This window comes from Microcebus murinus, chromosome 26, assembly GCF_040939455.1.
Source record: "Microcebus murinus isolate Inina chromosome 26, M.murinus_Inina_mat1.0, whole genome shotgun sequence".
NCBI classification, from domain to species: domain Eukaryota; kingdom Metazoa; phylum Chordata; class Mammalia; order Primates; family Cheirogaleidae; genus Microcebus; species Microcebus murinus.
Genome location: NC_134129.1, coordinates 21,882,701 through 21,900,917, shown reverse-complemented (window position 1 = coordinate 21,900,917; position 18,217 = coordinate 21,882,701). Strand labels below are relative to the sequence as shown.

The 18,217-nt window shown below is 36.3% G+C and overlaps 1 protein-coding gene across 1 annotated transcript in view; it reads left to right on the top strand.

Annotated features, from left to right (window-relative positions):
- NSUN7 (NOP2/Sun RNA methyltransferase family member 7) overlaps positions 1-18,217 on the top strand; it is a 30,916-nt gene that overhangs the window by 7,802 nt on the left and 4,897 nt on the right. The window contains exons 5-9 of the mRNA XM_012766087.3: positions 286-469; positions 1,584-1,794; positions 5,701-5,844; positions 7,811-7,912; positions 11,673-11,790. Of these exons, the coding sequence (XP_012621541.1) occupies positions 286-469; positions 1,584-1,794; positions 5,701-5,844; positions 7,811-7,912; positions 11,673-11,790 (759 nt within the window). The remainder of the gene's footprint in view (positions 1-285; positions 470-1,583; positions 1,795-5,700; positions 5,845-7,810; positions 7,913-11,672; positions 11,791-18,217) is intronic.

Here is an 18,217-nt window from a genome sequence, read left to right as displayed (position 1 = left end):
TATTGCCTTTTTAAGGGATAAGGGGGCACATTCTGGGGAGTGATTAGGGAATCATAGTTTAGTTCCAGATCTCATTACCAAATTACCAAAGGTAATTGCATAAATATGTTAACTTTTCTGTCTCTATTTTTTTAACTTGCTGTCGGCTAAAATTGTGAGTTCCATTAGATGTATTAATAATATATGCAGTGATATTTTTACTTTGTTGCAGGAATAAGGTGTTAGTATTAAATACATTTTTAATTATTATATTTGTAATTATAAGCTAATGTTGTATATTTACAGCCCTGAAGAAGTTTATAATAATTTGAAGAGAAGAGGCTATAATGAAGTCAAATCTGTATTGCATATTGATGATAAAGTCTTTGCTGTAGACCAACATTGCTATGATGTTTTAATTTTTCCATCTCATCTTAAAAATGGTCTTATAAATATAGATCTTTTCAAAGATTATAAACTTATTTTTCAGGTAAACTAATATTTACTTTCATTGTGATTCTTAATAATCCAACGTAGCCAAAGAATCTCTCCGCTTAAAAATAAAAGCTAACACTGATTACATTTTCTATGGATTATCAGGGAGGTTTATAAAGCCTGATTGTCACCTTCAATAAAATTAATACTTCTACTATCAGTGCTCCTATTTTACTTTGGCATCTTTGTCTCGTGTGAAGTTATAAAGAACATATTCTCACAGATTCCATAGATGGGGAGATTTGTATTGCTGACAGTTGAAAGACTATATTTTTTCTCCTAAGAGAGGATTCAAGAGAAGGTACAATGAAACCTTTTCTTCCTTCTATTTCTTGGGAAGATACTAGTGCCATCTTGCATATGAAAAGGAAATGTTTAATACTTTTTACAATAATCTCTTTAATATAGTCTTACAGCTTTGATTTGTAAGAGATGTATAAGGGCTGTCAATACAAGAAGAGAATGTGACATATAATGTAGTTTCAACAGAATGGGAATAAAAGGTCCAAAAAATTAAGTTAAACTTATTTTTACATCCTTAGATTCCAGTTTTCACTTCAGATTCACTTTGGTCTTCCAAGGTTTTTCCTCTCTCCACACCTGTATTCTTGGGTAGAATCTCTTACCCCATCAAGCACTGAGATCAATTGCAGAAGCCCAGTCTGTCAAACCCCCCTTTATAAGCTTCTCAAACATCTTAATTTCAGTCTCTGGGCTAGTAACAATTCAGGTGACAATGTGATGGGGAAGAAAAAATGGCAGTAGCAGCTGTGTGGGGTTTTGTGAAAGGGTAAGAATGGGAGCAAAGATAGGACATCACTAATCTATTAATCATGTTTTAGAGATTTTGGCATTGTCTCATCACTATACAAAAATTAAATGATTATAGTCATCATTTAGGCTAAACAAAGTTACACTTTTCATTTTAAACATATCAGTTATCTTTGTTAACTTTTTATTTAGACATACATTAAGATGTTTCAACTAAAATAGATTAGGTATCTCCTTAAGATTCCTACCGAGCACTTTTTTTTATGTAAAGTAAAAATAAATTATCTTATATTTCTAATCATACCCTTTGAAATTCTAATCATAATGTTATCTTGTAGGACAAATCTCGAAGTCTTGCTGTCCACTCTGTAAAGGCTTTATTAAATATGGATGATGATATCTTAATGGTCAATACAGGCTCATGGTACACAGTTGCCCATATGTCAACCCTAACAAATGATACTACCTCAAAAATATTTGTGTGTGGAGTACAATCACAAGCTAAAGATCCAGACTTGAAGAACCTTTTTAAAAAAATGGGATGTAAAAGTATGTACAAATATTTGGTGATTATTGCTCTATAAGATTTTAGAAATGTTAAAAGTGTTTTATTAGTTTTTTGTAATATAAAAACTCTGTATGTGAACTATAGTGTTAAAATCCTCATTAATCTATATTATAATCAGGGTGTTCTTGTTGCTTAATTTGGTTAAACAACTGTATATTATAGTAATATCTTGGTATTAATACTTTGGAATAGTATTTGACATTTAGCTACTACATAATTTGTGGCTCAAACATTTTGTTAAAGCAGATGGTAAAAATTTTATCATTTAACAAATAAGAATATAATCACATAAGTGCTTAAGTAACAATAATAATAAGATAATAGCTAGGACTAGAAGCTTTTAGACTTGTTTTTGAAAACTTTTCCATTGGACCATGCTAACTAAAGGTCACATTTTATTATAGGTTCAGTGAAAACCCAAGCAAAACTTCAAACAGATTCATAGGTATAGGGAGACAAAAAGTGGAATTCAGGATTTGTCCAGGAGTGGAAGCCTTCTAAATACTCTAGGATTTCACTTGGAACCCAGAAGTACACCCTAGATAGTGATCAGCCCTCTAAAGAATTGGAGCCCAAATTCCAGCCTTCTTAATTACCAATTAGATTAAGATGATCCGGGATTGCTAGTGCCCAGTCTTAGCTGCCTGCCAGAAGCAAAAGTATATTCTTTTTCTGATGGGCATGGTGGCTCATGCTTAGAATCCAATTCTTTAGGAGGCTGAGGTGGGAGGATCACTTGAGGCCAGGAGTTCAAGAGAAGTCTGGGCAACATAGTGAGACCCTGTCTCTACAAAAAACAAAAAATTATTTGGGTGTGGTGGTGACGCCTGAAGTCCTGCCTACTCGGGAGGCTGAGGCAGGAAGATTACTCGAGCCCAGGAGTTGGAGTCTGCACTGGACTATGATTGTGCCACTGCATTCCAGCCTGGGCAATAGAGCGTGACCCTGTCTCAAAAAAAAAAAAAAAAAAAAAAAAGTAGTAGTAGTAGTAAATTCTTTTGGGGGAGAAAAAAAATCGTAGGTTTCCAATTATCTCCTAAATTTTTTCAAATGCAATGTCTGCCACTCCATTATATATATTAAAAAAAAAACCCAACAAATAAGAAAAAAAGATATTATATGACAGAAATAAAGAGAAAACACAATAGAAGCAGACCCACAATCCAGATGCTGGATATAGCAGATGTAGACTTTAAAATAACTATGATTAATATATTGGAAAGAGTAAATGCTAAGTTTTAGAATTTTAGCAGAGAACTAGAAAGTATAATCAAAAAAGAGCCAAAAGAAAGTTCTAGAACTGGAAAATACAATGTATAAAATTAAGAAGTAAATGGATAGGTTTAACAGCAAATTACACAAAACTAAAACAGTGAGTGAACTGACAGGCCAGAAGAAAATATCCAGACTGAAGCATTGGGGAAAAAAAGGATGAATAATATGAAAAGGGTCATAAGATATATATGCGACTCAGTGATTTGGTGATCTCATGTATATTTGGGATTGCATAAAGAGAGGAGAAAAGGAATTGGTAAGAAACGACATTTGAATTGCAGGCTGGGAATTTTCTAATGGATGAAAGACGTTAAGCTACAGTTTCAAGAAGCACTTTGAACCCTAAGAAGAGTAAATATATGAAAACATATGCTATGGTCTGAGTGTTTGTGTCCCCTCAAAACTCGTATGTTAAAGCCCTAACCCCCAAGGTGACGTATCAGGAGGTGGGACCTTTGGGAGGTGATTAGGTTATGAAGGCAGAGCCCTCGTGTGTGGCATTCGTGCCCTTACGAACAAGACACCAGAGAGCTAGCTCGCTAGCCCCTTCCACCACAGGAGGACACAGCGACAGGGCACCATCTTTGAGAAAGTGCTTCCTTACAAGACACTAAGTCTTTTGGTGCCTTGATCTTGGACTTCCTGGCCTCCAGAACTGTGGGAAATGAATTTCTTTTGTTTATAAACTACTCATGCTGTGGTATTTTGTTATAGCAGCCCAAACACACTAAGACAACACATTAGACATATTACAGTGCTGAAACCAAAGACAAAGGGCAATGTAAGCAGTCAGGGGGAAAATACACATTACTTTGAATAGAATGGGAATAAAACAAAAACTAACTTTTCAACAGAAAAAATTAAAGCCAGAAAACTATTAAACATTATCTCCATAGCACTGAAAGAAACTGTCAGGCTAGATTTTTTTATCCAGCAAAAAAAAAAAAAAAAAAAAAAAAATTAGTATTTTAGTTTGTTTTGTATTGCTAGAATTCCTGAGGCTGGGTAACTTATAAAGGAAAAAGATTTATTTAGCTCATAGTTCTGCAAGCTGGGAGGTTCAAGGACATGTCCGTGGCTCCTGGTGAGGGCTTCTGCGCTGCCTTGTAGCACGGCAGAGAAGGTCAAGGGAAGTGGACATGTGCGAAGAGGGGCAGAATTCCGGGGGCATCCTGGCTTCACAACAACCCGCTCTCTCGGAACTAATGCCTTCCTGAGGGACTAATCCAGCCTCACCAGAAAGAGAACTCACTCACCAGACCAGACGAGCATGGCACCAAGCCACCGTGAGGGTGGTGCTGTCATGACCCAAGGCTTCCTGTTAGGCCCCACCTCCCAGCACCACCACATGGGGGATCACATTTCAACATGAGTTTCTGTGGGGACAAACCATATCCAAACCATAGCAATTAGTAAACTGAAAAATTATAAATATCAAAAAATTAATAAACTGAATTTAGCTGTATATTAATGCATTATAAACATGCTGTGTTTTCTCTAAGAATGCAGTTAGTTTAACTCTTAAAAATCAATTTGCATAGTCACATTGACAGAGAAAAATCTCAATAGACGCACTAAAGGAATTGGGTAAAATTTAATATTCTTTCATGATATATCTGCAGCAAACATCGTACTTGGTGAAATGTTTAAAGCTTGCTTTCTGATATCAGGAATTATACAAACAAGCTTGTCATCACCACCCATAATCAACATTGTGTTGTACTGGAGGTCATAGGCAATGCAGCAAGGAAAAGAAAAGAAGAAATAAAAATCGAAAAGGAAGAAATAAAACTGTCTTTATAGGTGACAAGATTATGTGTATGGAAAATTCAAGATAATCTGTGACTATAGAATTTATTGTGATGTTTGCAAGGTTACTAGATACAAGGTCAGCATACAAAAATCAATTTATTTCTATATACCAACAACAAAATTTTGAAATGAAGTTTTAAAAACAAATACCTTTTACGACAATACAAAAAAACAAAATATTTGAATATATCAAATAAAAGGTGTGTAATATCTCCTCATGAAACTGTGGAACATTATTGAAAGAAAGAAGACCTAGGTAAATGGAAGGATAGATTGTGTTCATGAATTGAAAGAGTAAATGTCACAAAGATGAGATTTATCTCCCAATTGCTCTATGTAGATTCAATTTAATACCAGTCTAAATTCTAGTGAATGTTTTTGTGGAATTGACAAGCTGGTTTAAAAATTTTCATGGTAATACAGAGAGTCAAGCATCCCAGAAAAGACACGCAACTAGTAAATGGAGAAGCTGAGTATCAAACTTGAATCTTTTTGCTGCTAAAGCCCATTTTCTTCCCCTATATCATGCTATTTTAAATTGAACCTGAAGTCCAGGATGGGAAATTTAATTTTAAATATCAAAATCACTCTCTCAGGTGAGAGAAAGCAGTCTATTAAGAGAACTCCTGTATTAACTTTGGGAAGTTATCAGAGACTAATATCCCTCTTTTCTAGCTATATTAAAATGAGTTTCTGTGGGGTTGAGGATTTAAAAATGTACAGTAAATAGATACAATCACATATTGCATTAAGATTTTTAATTAATATTTTTACATTAGTTTTTCTGTGTTTTTCTCCAGATGTTGAAATACTTCATGAGGCATTTATTAACATTGAATCAAAGGATCACAGGTTACAGAAAGTTAAAGTAATTCTGCTGCTACCTCGTTGTTCAGGACTGGGTGTTAGTAATCCAGTAGAATTTATTTTAAATGAACATGAAGGTACTTATTTTAATTTCTACATTATTGAAATTAGTTGATAAAATATAAAATTATTTAAAATCATTAATAATAGCATATCAGATATATCTTACTAATAAATAACAGCTACCATGTATAAAGTGTTTACTGCATGTGAAGTACTTTACATCTGTTACCTAATTTTATCCTTATACCTATCCTGTAAGCAATGGGCAAGTGTGATATTCAAAATATTTAATAATTGGAATAATGAAGGCAGTCAGAACAGATGCTGGCCAGTATGCTATTCTGGTATATACTAGAGCTCTTGATGTAGGCATTGAAATTTATCAGCACTCTATGGGTGAAAAAACTGAGACTCAGAAAGATGGATTCATTTTTATCAGGTATACAACTAGTTTGTGACAGAGTTGGGATTCATGACTGTAGATTTTAGGTCTGCATGACTCTAGACTAGAGCCTGTGCTCTTAACATGATCCTGATTAAATTATAATTAGATTATTTCAAACATATAACTTTTTAAACCTCCAGTATATATGTTTATGATATGAATACCTCAGATTAAATATTCTAGGAACATTTTATTGACTTCTTTAATAAATTTTAAAATTGTCATTGACCTTAACGTTTACTGAGCATTCATATGTGAGGCACTGAGCTAAGCAGTTTACTTGTATTATTTCATTAAATCCTCATGAGAACTCAGTGAAGTAGATTATCTCCACTTTATGAATAAGGAATCTGAGGCTTGGGGAAGTTAATGAGGCCTCCCAGAATCATTGGACTAGTAAGTGTAAAACTAATTTGGGAAGAAATGCAGTTTAATTAACTTTAATTGATATTATTGGAATGAAGAATAGTGAAATACGTGGTATAAATAATTGGCTATCCTACTCCAGGCAGTTTTAGAGAGGCAATATAAAACAGAGTTTAAAAGTATAGGCCGGATGCGGTGGTTCACGCCTGTAATCCTAGCACTTTGGGAGGCCAAGATGGGCAGATCGCTCAAGGGCAGGAGTTCGAAACCAGCCTAAGCAAGAGTGAGACCCTGGCTCTACTAAAAATAGAAAGAAATTAATTGACCAACTAAAAATTATATATACAAAAAATTAGCTGGGCATGGTGGCACATGCCTGTAATCCCAGCTACTCGGGAGGCTGAGGCAGGAGGATCGCTTGAGCCCAGGAGATTGAGGTTGCTGTGAGCTAGGACACTATGGCACTCACTCTAGCCTGGGCAACAAAGTGAGATTCTGTCTCAAAAAAAAAAAAAAAAGTATAGACTGGTCAGATTTCTGAGTTAGAATCCTGAGTGTACATTTAGTAGCCATATAACCTTAGACAAGTTGTTTAATGTTTGTTTAAACGGTTTTTTTAATGTTCAGAGATGATAATGCCTCAAGAGGTTGTTAAATAAAATAATCTATGTAAGTTAGCATTCATATATCTTAGTTAATATTATTAAGAAATATGTTTAAGTTATTTTTCAAAATCTAAAAAGTGTTATGAAGATATAAATTTGCTTTTGTGAATTTTTTATTCTAAGATTTCTTTTGGAAAGTTAATGTTTTAAACTGTATCCTTGTGTGTCCTTTCCCTCCCAGATCTGACTATAGCCCATTAGTTTCTACTTTGGAAAATAAATCTTATTCTCTCTTTTCCGTAATTAGTGTCCAGACTGATTGCATTCTGTCTTCTGTACCTAAATGATTTATATGACTACTTAGATGACTATCTCATAGGAACTTGAGAAAAACAATATTAGATATATTCAATATTCTTTTTGAAAAACAATATTAAAACTAAATTACCTTTAGTTTTCTAATATTTAAGTCAATATTTTAATATTATCTATTTAGTTTTACTAGATATTTTCCATGAAAATTTTCACTAGTAGGCAAAACAATTGAAAAATATGTGATAATAACAATATATGAAAAGTACCTAACAGTGATATATTTTAAAGTCTTTATTTTTTAAAATTTAGATACAGATTTACTTAAAGATCTCTCTCAAGGAGGCACATCAGAAGATAAACTTCATGTTCTTGCTCAACAGCAATATGAACAGCTAATACATGCAATGAAATGTAAGTTTGTCTTTAGTATGGTCATGTTAAAATATGGTGTAAATCTTAGAAACATTAATCCTTCATTTATCCATTATAAACAAGCAATGAAGTGTGAACCATAAGCAAATTTTTCAGAACATTGAGTTATAGTTTCTTCAAATAACAAAAATATTTATTTTTTTTTTACCAGTTTTACCTAAATCTTTAAAGCATGCTTTACTATAATTTTAAACAGGTTAGGAGGCATAATTTAATAATTTTCTAATGTTGAAGTGAAATAATTGTGTACATTCATATTTCTACAGTTTAATCTTTCCTATTTCTTCTCCTTGTGCCTACCCCTAACAATTCCAAATTTATGTATGTATGTATTTTATTTACTTCATAGAGATGAGGTCTCACTATGTTGCTCAGGCTGGCCTTAAACTCCTGGCCTCAAGCGATCCTCCTGCCTTGGCTTCCCAAAGTGCTGGGATTACATGTATGAGCCACTGCACCCAGCCTGTAGTCCAAATTTTAATCATACTCTTATTTCTCTTAGTGCTAAATAGAGAACAGAGAGGTGAAATTACAGATAAAGCCTAGATGTCTCTCTCTCTCTTTTTTTTTTTTTTTTTTTTTGAGACAGAGTCTCACTCTGTTGCCCTGGCTAGAGTGTCGAGTGTCAGCTCACAGCAACCTCAAACTCCTGGGTTCAAGGGATCCTCTGGCCTCAGCCTCTGGAGTAGGCATGCACCCCCACGTCCAGCTAATTTTTCTACATATTTTTAGTTGGCAAATTAATTTAGTTGGCCAATTTTAGTTGGCCAATTTTTAGTAGAGGCAGCATCTTTCTCTTGCTCAGGCTGGTTTCGAACTCCTGACCTCAAGCAATCCGCACGCCTTGGCCTCCCACAGTGGTAGGGTTACAGGCGTGAGCCACTGCACCCAGCCCAAGCCTAGATCACTTGTTTTGAAGTCTGAGTAACAAAGCTCTTTGAGTAATTTGTATCATTGCTCCAATCACTCCATTTTGGTTTGAGTACAACTGGGTTTCCACATGTAAACATGGAAATCTAGGTGTCTCTGAGAAATTAATACACTTTTATTAATTCAGTGTATATTTATCAAGTGCCTACTCTGGGTCAGGCATTAAGCTAGAGATAAGGCATATGAGTGTGAATAAATCCTGATCTCTAAAGGCTCAAAGATAAGTGTGTGGGAGTAGATAATTCCATACGTAAAGATACATGAGGTAGAAATAAGGCAAAATGGCATAGAGGAGGTCTGCCTTTTTAGTTGATATTGCTAATAAATATTCATTTGAACATGATAGTATGTATACAATCTATGGAATAAGTTGGTTGGAAGATCAGGATGTTAGTAAATAATAATTTTTTCCTTTATGCATTTTTATTAAATTTTAATTGAATATTTAAAACTTAAAGCTTCAGAAAGAATCATGAAAAGCAAAGGGATTTTAATAAACTCTATTATGCGAAATAAACATAAAAGTTGGCAACTCTCAAGATTATGACAGTTTATATTACCAGAAGACATACTGTAAATCAAAACAAGTTGTATTTGATTTTCCCATAAAACAATGCTTAAGTGCCTAACCAAATTTTGATAGAAATGACTAAAAGCTCCATTTGAAATCAAACATGCTCAGTCCTCTTATTAGTTGTAGAAATAATTTTTAAAATATTTGAGCATTTATTGATCACTTATCAGGTGCCAGGCACCCTGCTGCTTTCTTTATATGCATTATTTTATTTAATCCTCATCATGTCTTCTCCCTTAGCTTCCATGCCTTCCTGTGACCGGAGTGACATGGGGACCAGCCTGTCCTAATTCCCTTACCCTCCAAACCTCACAGCCTTGCCATGACTGCTTTAAAATCATGAGAAACACGTCTCATTACATCCTTTATGCTTATGAATGACAGTTAACTCAAGAAGCCCCTGACCCCTCATTTCTTACACTCTGGTCCCCATAACTCTTTTCAAATCCCCTTGTATGTCCAGATCTCTCTCTGTGCACTCTAGAACTAATAGTCCCTCATCAACAGAAATTCCCTATATTTTAACTTTTTCAAATGTTCTCCACCTTTTCCCTCTATAACTTGCTTTTCCTCTGAGAACAATGTTTCTCTGATTCTCTCTTCTCATTCCGTTTGAGTCTTTTACCTTTGCACTTTCACTCCTGCCACTAACCTCATATGTTCTTATAAGGATTACCAGTGATCCCCATGCAGTTGCCTCGTTTCACAGTCCTCGCCTAACACGGTCTCTCTGTGGCAATGGCATAATCGATCACTTCCTTTCCTCTCACACACTTACTTTACTTGTCTTCCAAGACACCACAGTCGTGGCCGCCTTTCCCATCTCCCGGGCTGGCCCTCTTAGTCTCCCTTGCTGGGTGCTCTCTGTCTCAACACCCTCTTTGATATGCAAGTGTGCCATGGTTGCTGCCTCTTGATGTCTCCACTCAGGGACTGCTAGGGCTTTCAGCCTTCACACATCTGAGATGGACTCCTCCTCTTCCTCCCACCACACGTCTTCCTCCCACAGTGCTGCCATTTCAGTGAATGACAGTTTTAGCCTTCCACTTGCTCCGGCTAAAAGCCTTAGCATTGTCCATGACTTCTCTTACCTAGAGCCAGTCTGTCAGCAAATGAGGTACATTCTACATTCTACATATACCCAGAATCTAGCCGCCTCCACCACTACCACTGTGTCCAGGCCAGCATGGCCTCCCACTTTCTCTACTGGCTTCCACTCCTCCCCCTCCAACCTATTCACAACACAGAAAGTGGAGTGATCTTATTAAAACATGTAGCATCCCATCATAGAGTAAAAACCGACAAGTGCCTGTGCTAGCTGGTACTCAGACCGTTCTTTCTGATCTCATCTCCCATTCTGTCCCTGTTCCCTCTGCTCCAGTCAGACTGGCCCCATCACTTTCCCTGAACGTGCCAGGCCACAGTCACTTCAGGGCTTATAAGCTTGCCACTCCCTTACTTAGAATGCCCTCCTCTAGATAGCTCTGTGGCTGGCTCCCTAATCTAGTCCACCCACAGCTCCCCATCTTAGAAATGCCTTCCCTGACTGCCCTATTGAAAATAGTATTTCTCCTGATTCTCTCTGTCCTTCATCCCTGCTTTGTTTTTCTCCATAGCATTTATTACTTAATGATACTATGTAGTTTTCCTATTTAGTGTCTTTCTCTCCTAGAAAGTATGCTCCACCAGGGCAGGGATTTTTGTGTGTGTTGTTTGCTGATGTATCGCAAAGCCTGGAAGGAGTGCCTGATGTGTGTGCCAGGTGCTCAGTAAGTCTGAATCGATGAGTGAACTGCAGGTGTGATGTCATCACCTCATTTTACAGATGGAAGATGTGAGACTAAGTAATTTGCACAGGTTCGTACAGCATTAAGGGACAGAACTGGGATTCACATCTAAGTTTGTTTCTATAGTCCTTTCAGCTAATTAGGCAATATGGCTGAAAGTATCAAGCTCATGGTAATCTGCATTGTTTACTTCTTTGTGTTAGTAACTGGGTTGGTCACATTGATTGGCTTTACAATTCCCACACAATCCAGTTCAATTGACTTTACTTATTGACTGCAAACTACCTTACTAATATAAGCTTTTGCTTTAAAGGGGAGCCATTCAAGCATCTGTGGAGATCATTCCTGTCTAAGCCATGTGGTATCAAATAGATGTTTAGAAACATAGCAAATTTGTGTAGGACTGTTGATGGGGCCATTATGTTCATTACCTCTTCTTTAAATTTAGTTACTAAAGCTCAAGCAGTTGTTTACTGCACATGTTCAGTTTATCCAGAAGAAAATGAAGCTGTTGTTAAGAAAGCACTGGAATGTCAAGATCTTGGGAATAAAGTACAACCTTATAGGTAAGAAAAGAAAGGACTCTTCCAAACAACTCAAACTATCAAATATTTTTGAAAATGAAAAATAGGATTTTGTAAGTTGTATGAAGACGTTCTGCCTTTTTATTGCACTTTAATGTGATCAAATAACCTAACTTCTTACAGCCTTAAAGCAGATTCTGCAGAGCCCTTGCAACAGCTCGGCATACGCATTTTCTTGCACATTCACAGATTGCTTTGTTTTTGTTTTTGCTGCTGCTAAAGGCATTTGGCTTTGACTTGAGTAGTTTCTGGATAAACTGGGTCCAAATTTCACATCCCTATTTTAGATACACGTATACCTTAGTAAAAGAAAAATAAGTACATAAAATATTCTTAGAAAGTAGACAGAAAATTGGATGTTTATTGCCTGAAAACTTAGACATTTCTTAAGCTATTTTAGCCTTCAGTACCCACCAGGACTGAGGAAAAATAACCTGGATATCTATAGTAGCTTCTGGGTAAAATGCTGCAATAAACTAGGACTTGAGAAAAAGAGCATTAATATACAATCTGAACTGCGGACATCAAGAAAAGGAGTATATCTAAGAATAAATGACATGAATTAGTTCTTTAAGACTGTGGCAGTGAATGAGGTATTTTAAACTTCTCTTTTATTTTTTACTTTTTTCTCATGTGAACTTTTCCTCTAATTCATTATATGCATATAGTCTGCTTCCTCCTCTTGATATTTTCCCTTTGCTATTTCACAGTGGACATGTTCATTACACTTCTATTTCCCTTCTTGTTGACTTTCTTTCCTTATTTTAGTAGCTCCTATTGGTGGCTAACAGCCAACCTCATGTTCTCAGAGGTCCTCAACATAGCATTAGCTAAGTCACTATCTAGTGGCAAAGGGCATTATTGGAGGCATGTAACCAAGTTGGTGAATATGGAATGTATAACTCTTGATTTGTCAGGGATGAGATTTTTAAGAATATATTATGGCAAAAATGGAGGAATATCTGTATTTTATCTCAGGTAAACTATGATTAATGATTATAATATGGTATAAAAGACATAAAAGTAATATTTAAAGACATAAAATAGATATATTTTTTTAGGCTTTTTAGAAACATTATTTATTTATTTTTTTTGAGACAGAGTCTCGCTTTGTTGCCCAGGCTAGAGTGAGTGCCATGGCGTCAGCCTAGCTCACAGCAACCTCAGACTCCTGGGCTCAAGCGATCCTTCTGTCTCAGCCTCCCAAGTAGCTGGGACTACAGGCATGCGCCACCATGCCTGGCTAATTTTTTCTATATATATTAGTTGGCCAATTAGTTTCTTTCTATTTATAGTAGAGACAGGGTCTCGCTCTTGCTCAGGCTGGTTTCGAACTCCCGACCTCGAGCAATCCACCCGCCTCGGCCTCCCAGAGAGCTAGGATTACAGGCGTGAGCCACCGCGCCCGGCCTATTTTTTATTTCATCATATTAGGGGGTACAAATGTTTGGGTTACATATATTGCCTTTGCCCCACCCGAGTCAGGGCTTCAAGCTTGTCCATCTTCCAGATGTGCCGTACCCATTAGGTGTGAATATACCCATCCCCTCTTCTTCCATCCTACCTACCTGACACCCAATGAATGTCACTACTATATGTGCACATAAATGTTAATCAGTTAATATCAATTTGATGGTGAGTACATGTGGTGCTTGTTTTTCCATTCTTGTGATACTTCACTTAGTAGAATGGGCTCCACCTCTATCCAGGGTAATACAGGATAATACAAGAGGTGCAAAATCACCATCGTTTTTTTGTGGCTGAGTAGAACTCCATGGTATACATATACTACATTTTATTAATCCACTCATATATTGATAGGCACTTGGGTTGTTTCCACATCTTTGAAATTGTGGATTGAAAATTGTGCTGCTATAAACATTTGAGTGCAAAAGTCTTTTTTTATAGAATGTGTTTTTTTTTTCCTTTGGGTAGATGCCCCCAGTAATGGAATTGCTGGATCAAATAGTAGATCTACTTTGTATCTCTTTAAGGTATCTCCATATTACTTTCCACAGAGGTTACACTAGTTTGCAGTCCCACCAGCAGTGTATGAGTGTTCCTATCTCTCTGCATCCATGCCAACATTTATTGTTTTGGGACTTTTTGATAAAAGCCATTCTCACTGGAGTTAAGTGATATCTCATTGTGGTTTTGATTTGCATTACCCTGATGATTAGAGATGCTGAGCATTTTTTCATATGTTTGTTGGCCATTAGTCTTTTGAAAAGTTTCTGTTCATGTCCTTTGCCCATTTTTTGGTAGGGTTGTTTGATTTTTTCTTGCTGATTTTCTTTCCTGAGTTCTATATAGATTCTAGTTATCAGCCCTTTATCAGATGTGTAGCTTGTGAATATTTTCTCCCATTCTGTAGGTTGTCTGTTTGCTCTTGCGATAGTTTTCTTGGCTGTGCAGAAGCTTTTTAATTTGATCAGGTCCGATTTATTTATTTCTGTTGTTGCTGTGATTGCCTTTGGGGTCTTCTTCATAAATTCTTTCCCTAGGCTAATGTCTATAAGAGTTTTTCCAACATTTTCTTCTAGAATTCTTATAGTCTCATGCCTTAGGTTTAAGTCTGTTATCCACCATGAGTTGATTTTTGTGAGACGTGAGAGGTGTGGATCCTGTGTCAATCTTCTACATGTGGCTGTCTAGTTTTTACAGCACCATTGATTGAATAAGGATATTTTTCCCAAGTGTATGTTTCTGTCTGCTTTGCCAAAGATTAAATGGCTATATGAGAATGGTTTTATATTTGGGTTCCCAGTTCTGTAGCATTGGTCTATGTCTCTGATCTTGTGCCAGTGCCATGCTGTCTTAGTTGCTATAGCCTTGTAGTGTAGCTTGAAGTATGATAAATTGATAACTCCCAATTTGTTCTTTTTGCTTAAGATTGCTTTTGCTATATGGGTTCTATACGAAGTATAGAATTATTTTTTCTAGATCTGTGAAAAATTATGTTGTTGTTTTAATAGGGATTGCATTGAATCTGACGACCACTGTGGGTAGTGCAGACATTCTAACAATATTGACTCTGCCGACCCACGAGCATGGTATGGCTTTCCACCTGTTTACGTGCTCTGCTCTTTCCTACCTCAGTGTTTCGTAGTTCTCCCTGTGGACCTCTTTCATAAAGACATTATTATAAAGGCAGAATAATTCATATTCTAGATTGGTCTGAGATTTTAGCTTCAAATTGGAGAGTGTATATTCAAGAGGTTTATAACTACTCACTGGGGATGCTGTCAAAAGAAATTAGGCATTGCTTAGGGGAGTATCCTAGCAGGCCTTAAGAATCATTTCTTGACACTTCCAAGTAGTAGAATTTAGGGTTGAAAGCAGTATTATACGTCATCTAATCTAATCACTCACCTGGGCTTATATTTCCTCTTAATGTCCTAGAAATATTCAGCTCAATTTGGACTTGAGCCATCATGATACTTACCTTAGGCCTATGCAAATTTTTTGGTCCCCTATTGTAAATACCTCACACATTATAGAAGTACTAACTTAAAAAGAAAAAGTTTTTCTAAATCCCATCCTTTAATATATAGCTGTCCTTAATAGTTTGATTTATAGTCTTCTAGATTTTTTCAGCACCAAAAATGTGCATATTTTAATTGGTATCATCAAATTACCCACCAAAATATTCACTCTTATAAATCTGTTTCCCCACAGCTTCACAAATGCTAAGTTTTATCAGACTTTTACATATTTACCAGTCTAAGGGGTGAAAAGATGTGCTACCATTGTTTATTACATTTTCAATTCTCTATTAATACGGTTATGCATGCTTCCAGTTTACTGGCTGGGCAGTGTAGCGTGGAGTAGTTAAAAGTGGGGATTCCAGAACAGTGGGCTTCAAAGGTCTTTGCTCAAATACTCCCTAAAATTTTTTGATTATGTATCTTGTTCTTTATTTGAAAGTTAATGTCTAACATTTTCATTTTAGGTTGAAATAGTTGAAAAATATATTATTTCTACACTATTATGTTACATATGTGTTTTAAATATATTTCTGTTAAATCTTTGGACCTGAAGATTTTATCTTATTTGATTTATGGAAAAATGCTGAACTTGTCACCTTTTTACATAACTAGTTCTCATTGTCAAAACCAGATTTACCTTGTCAGAAGAAAAACCTAACTTTATTCTTTAATTCAAATAAACATTCTCTTATGAAAACATCTAAATTTTAATTCTAGGAGAGATAGATACATAGAAATAAGGAAGGGAAGTGGAGGGATGAAGAGGGAGGGAGGAAACACTGCTTTGCTGAGAGCTCGACACTCGTAAGGTTTCTGCCTAAACTCTGCTCTGCTTGGGAGAAGAGGGCCACACCCTTAAGTTGTCCCTTTGTTTAGCTCCTTGGACATCTTGGGACAATATACTATAATGAGGTAAATGACGATTATGCCATTTTTTGTAAGTGGCAGAAGGTTATTGTGAATGGAAAAGAGGAAGAGGTGGCTGTAAAAATATTAATGATATTCATTAGATCCTTGAATATATTAATACATGAACAAATAACAAATGTTCAATAACTTTTAATTGTTACGGTTGTTTATTAATTTGTAAATTGCATGTTCATGTACCTTCCCACTTTTTCAACTGGGTTATTCTTTTTATATGTCTTATTGTGTATTAGGGATATTTACTGTTTTCATATAAATTACAAATATTTTTAGATTATCTTTTTATTTTTAAATATTTTTAAATAAAAACTTTAAAAATTTGCTTTACCGAAATTTTAAATTTCTGTATATCAATCTTTCTCTTATGGCTTCTAATTTTGTTATATTGATCCTCAGATTATGATGCTTTTACCAGTTCTCTTTTAGTACTTTTATAATTTTACCTTTTTTGTATTTAAATAGTTGATTTTCTGCTATTTATTTTGCTAAAGGTGTATAGTGTGGATAAAGCTTTATTTTTTCCCTAAATAATCTTTCCCTGCCCCTTCTTCCCTCTGATTTAAAATGCTGTCTTTTTCATATGCTATAATCCCATATATACTTCTGTGTAAGTCTGTAGTTCCATTTGATTGGTATGTGGCTGTTTTCATACTAATATGACAGTGCTTTAACTACTACAGTTTTAAATGGTTTTCTTCTAAAATTTTATTTTTGTTAATTACAGAAACCCCACCCACATCTACATATTAAATAAAACAATCCAAAGATGCATAATGGGAAGGTTAATAATTTCCTTTCTATATCTCTACACCTCTAAATCCCAAACTGTCCCATTAGGAGGATGCAGCAGGGCTCTGAAGGTCCCCTAAGGAGCCAGGTGTAGCCTCTGTTCCTTTTCATTACGGGAAGGTCTGAGGAGCACGAGGCTTGCTGGGGTAGCAGCAGGCAGGAACCCGGGAATTTTGATATTTTTGTGGCTGATACAACCATACCTGTGTGTATCAGCTAGATATCAGCATGTGAATGGTGTGTGTATATTATGTTATGGATAATTTATACATCAACTATATGTAACTGTTCCTATTTTAATAAGTTTTTGGAGATATAATTCAGTAGGGAAGGTGAGCAGTGCATGAAAGGGATTGGGTACCTACTGCCATCTTGGTACTCATTATGACAATTAATAATTGCATATGCCTGGCTTCTGATGGATAATTCACTTGCCTGGTGGCTATTATTCAGGGTCCTGTTATTCTTATTGCTGTCAATGAGCCCAGTTCTGTGACAGTGTCTCCTACTGTCAGCCCTGGCCTACACAGGAAAGCTACCACCGAACTGCTTAGTGCTGCGGTGCTGCTCTCACCGGCACGCTGCTGGTTCTTTGATGAGGGTGTATCCTGGGGCCCTCTTCTCAACACAGTCCTCTGGCGGGTTTCTAGCCTCTGCAGGATATCCACTGCAGCAGGCTCACCTTTATGTCTTTTAATCCTTTCTTTTGTTGTCTGCTGTCTATAGCCTGGCTTTCCTTCCTCACTTAGGGCAAGCCATTGTGCATTGTTAATAGTTTTCTATTTCTGCCTAAGAAATTACCACAAACTTGGTGGCTGAAAGCCCCTATCTAATTAGCTCACAGTTCTGTAGGTGGGAGTGTGGCGTGGCATAGCTGGGTTCTCTGCTCAGGACACCGACCAGGCTGAGCTCTTCTCTGGAGGGTCTGGGGACAGAAGCCCACTTCCGGGCTCCTTCTTGTGGCTGCAGGGCTGAGGCCTCGGTTCCTTGCCAGCTGTCAAGACTGCTCTGAGCTCCCAGAGCCAGCCTCCATTCCCTGCTGCGAGGCTCCCTCCATCTTTAAGTCAGCAGTAGCAAGACAGATTCATAGTCATCTCCAATTTTGAATTTTTGATTTCTTTCATCCCTGACCTCTAGACCCAGGTTTAAAAGGCTTGTATGATTAGGTCAGGGCCACCCAGATAATATCCATATCTTAAGGTAAA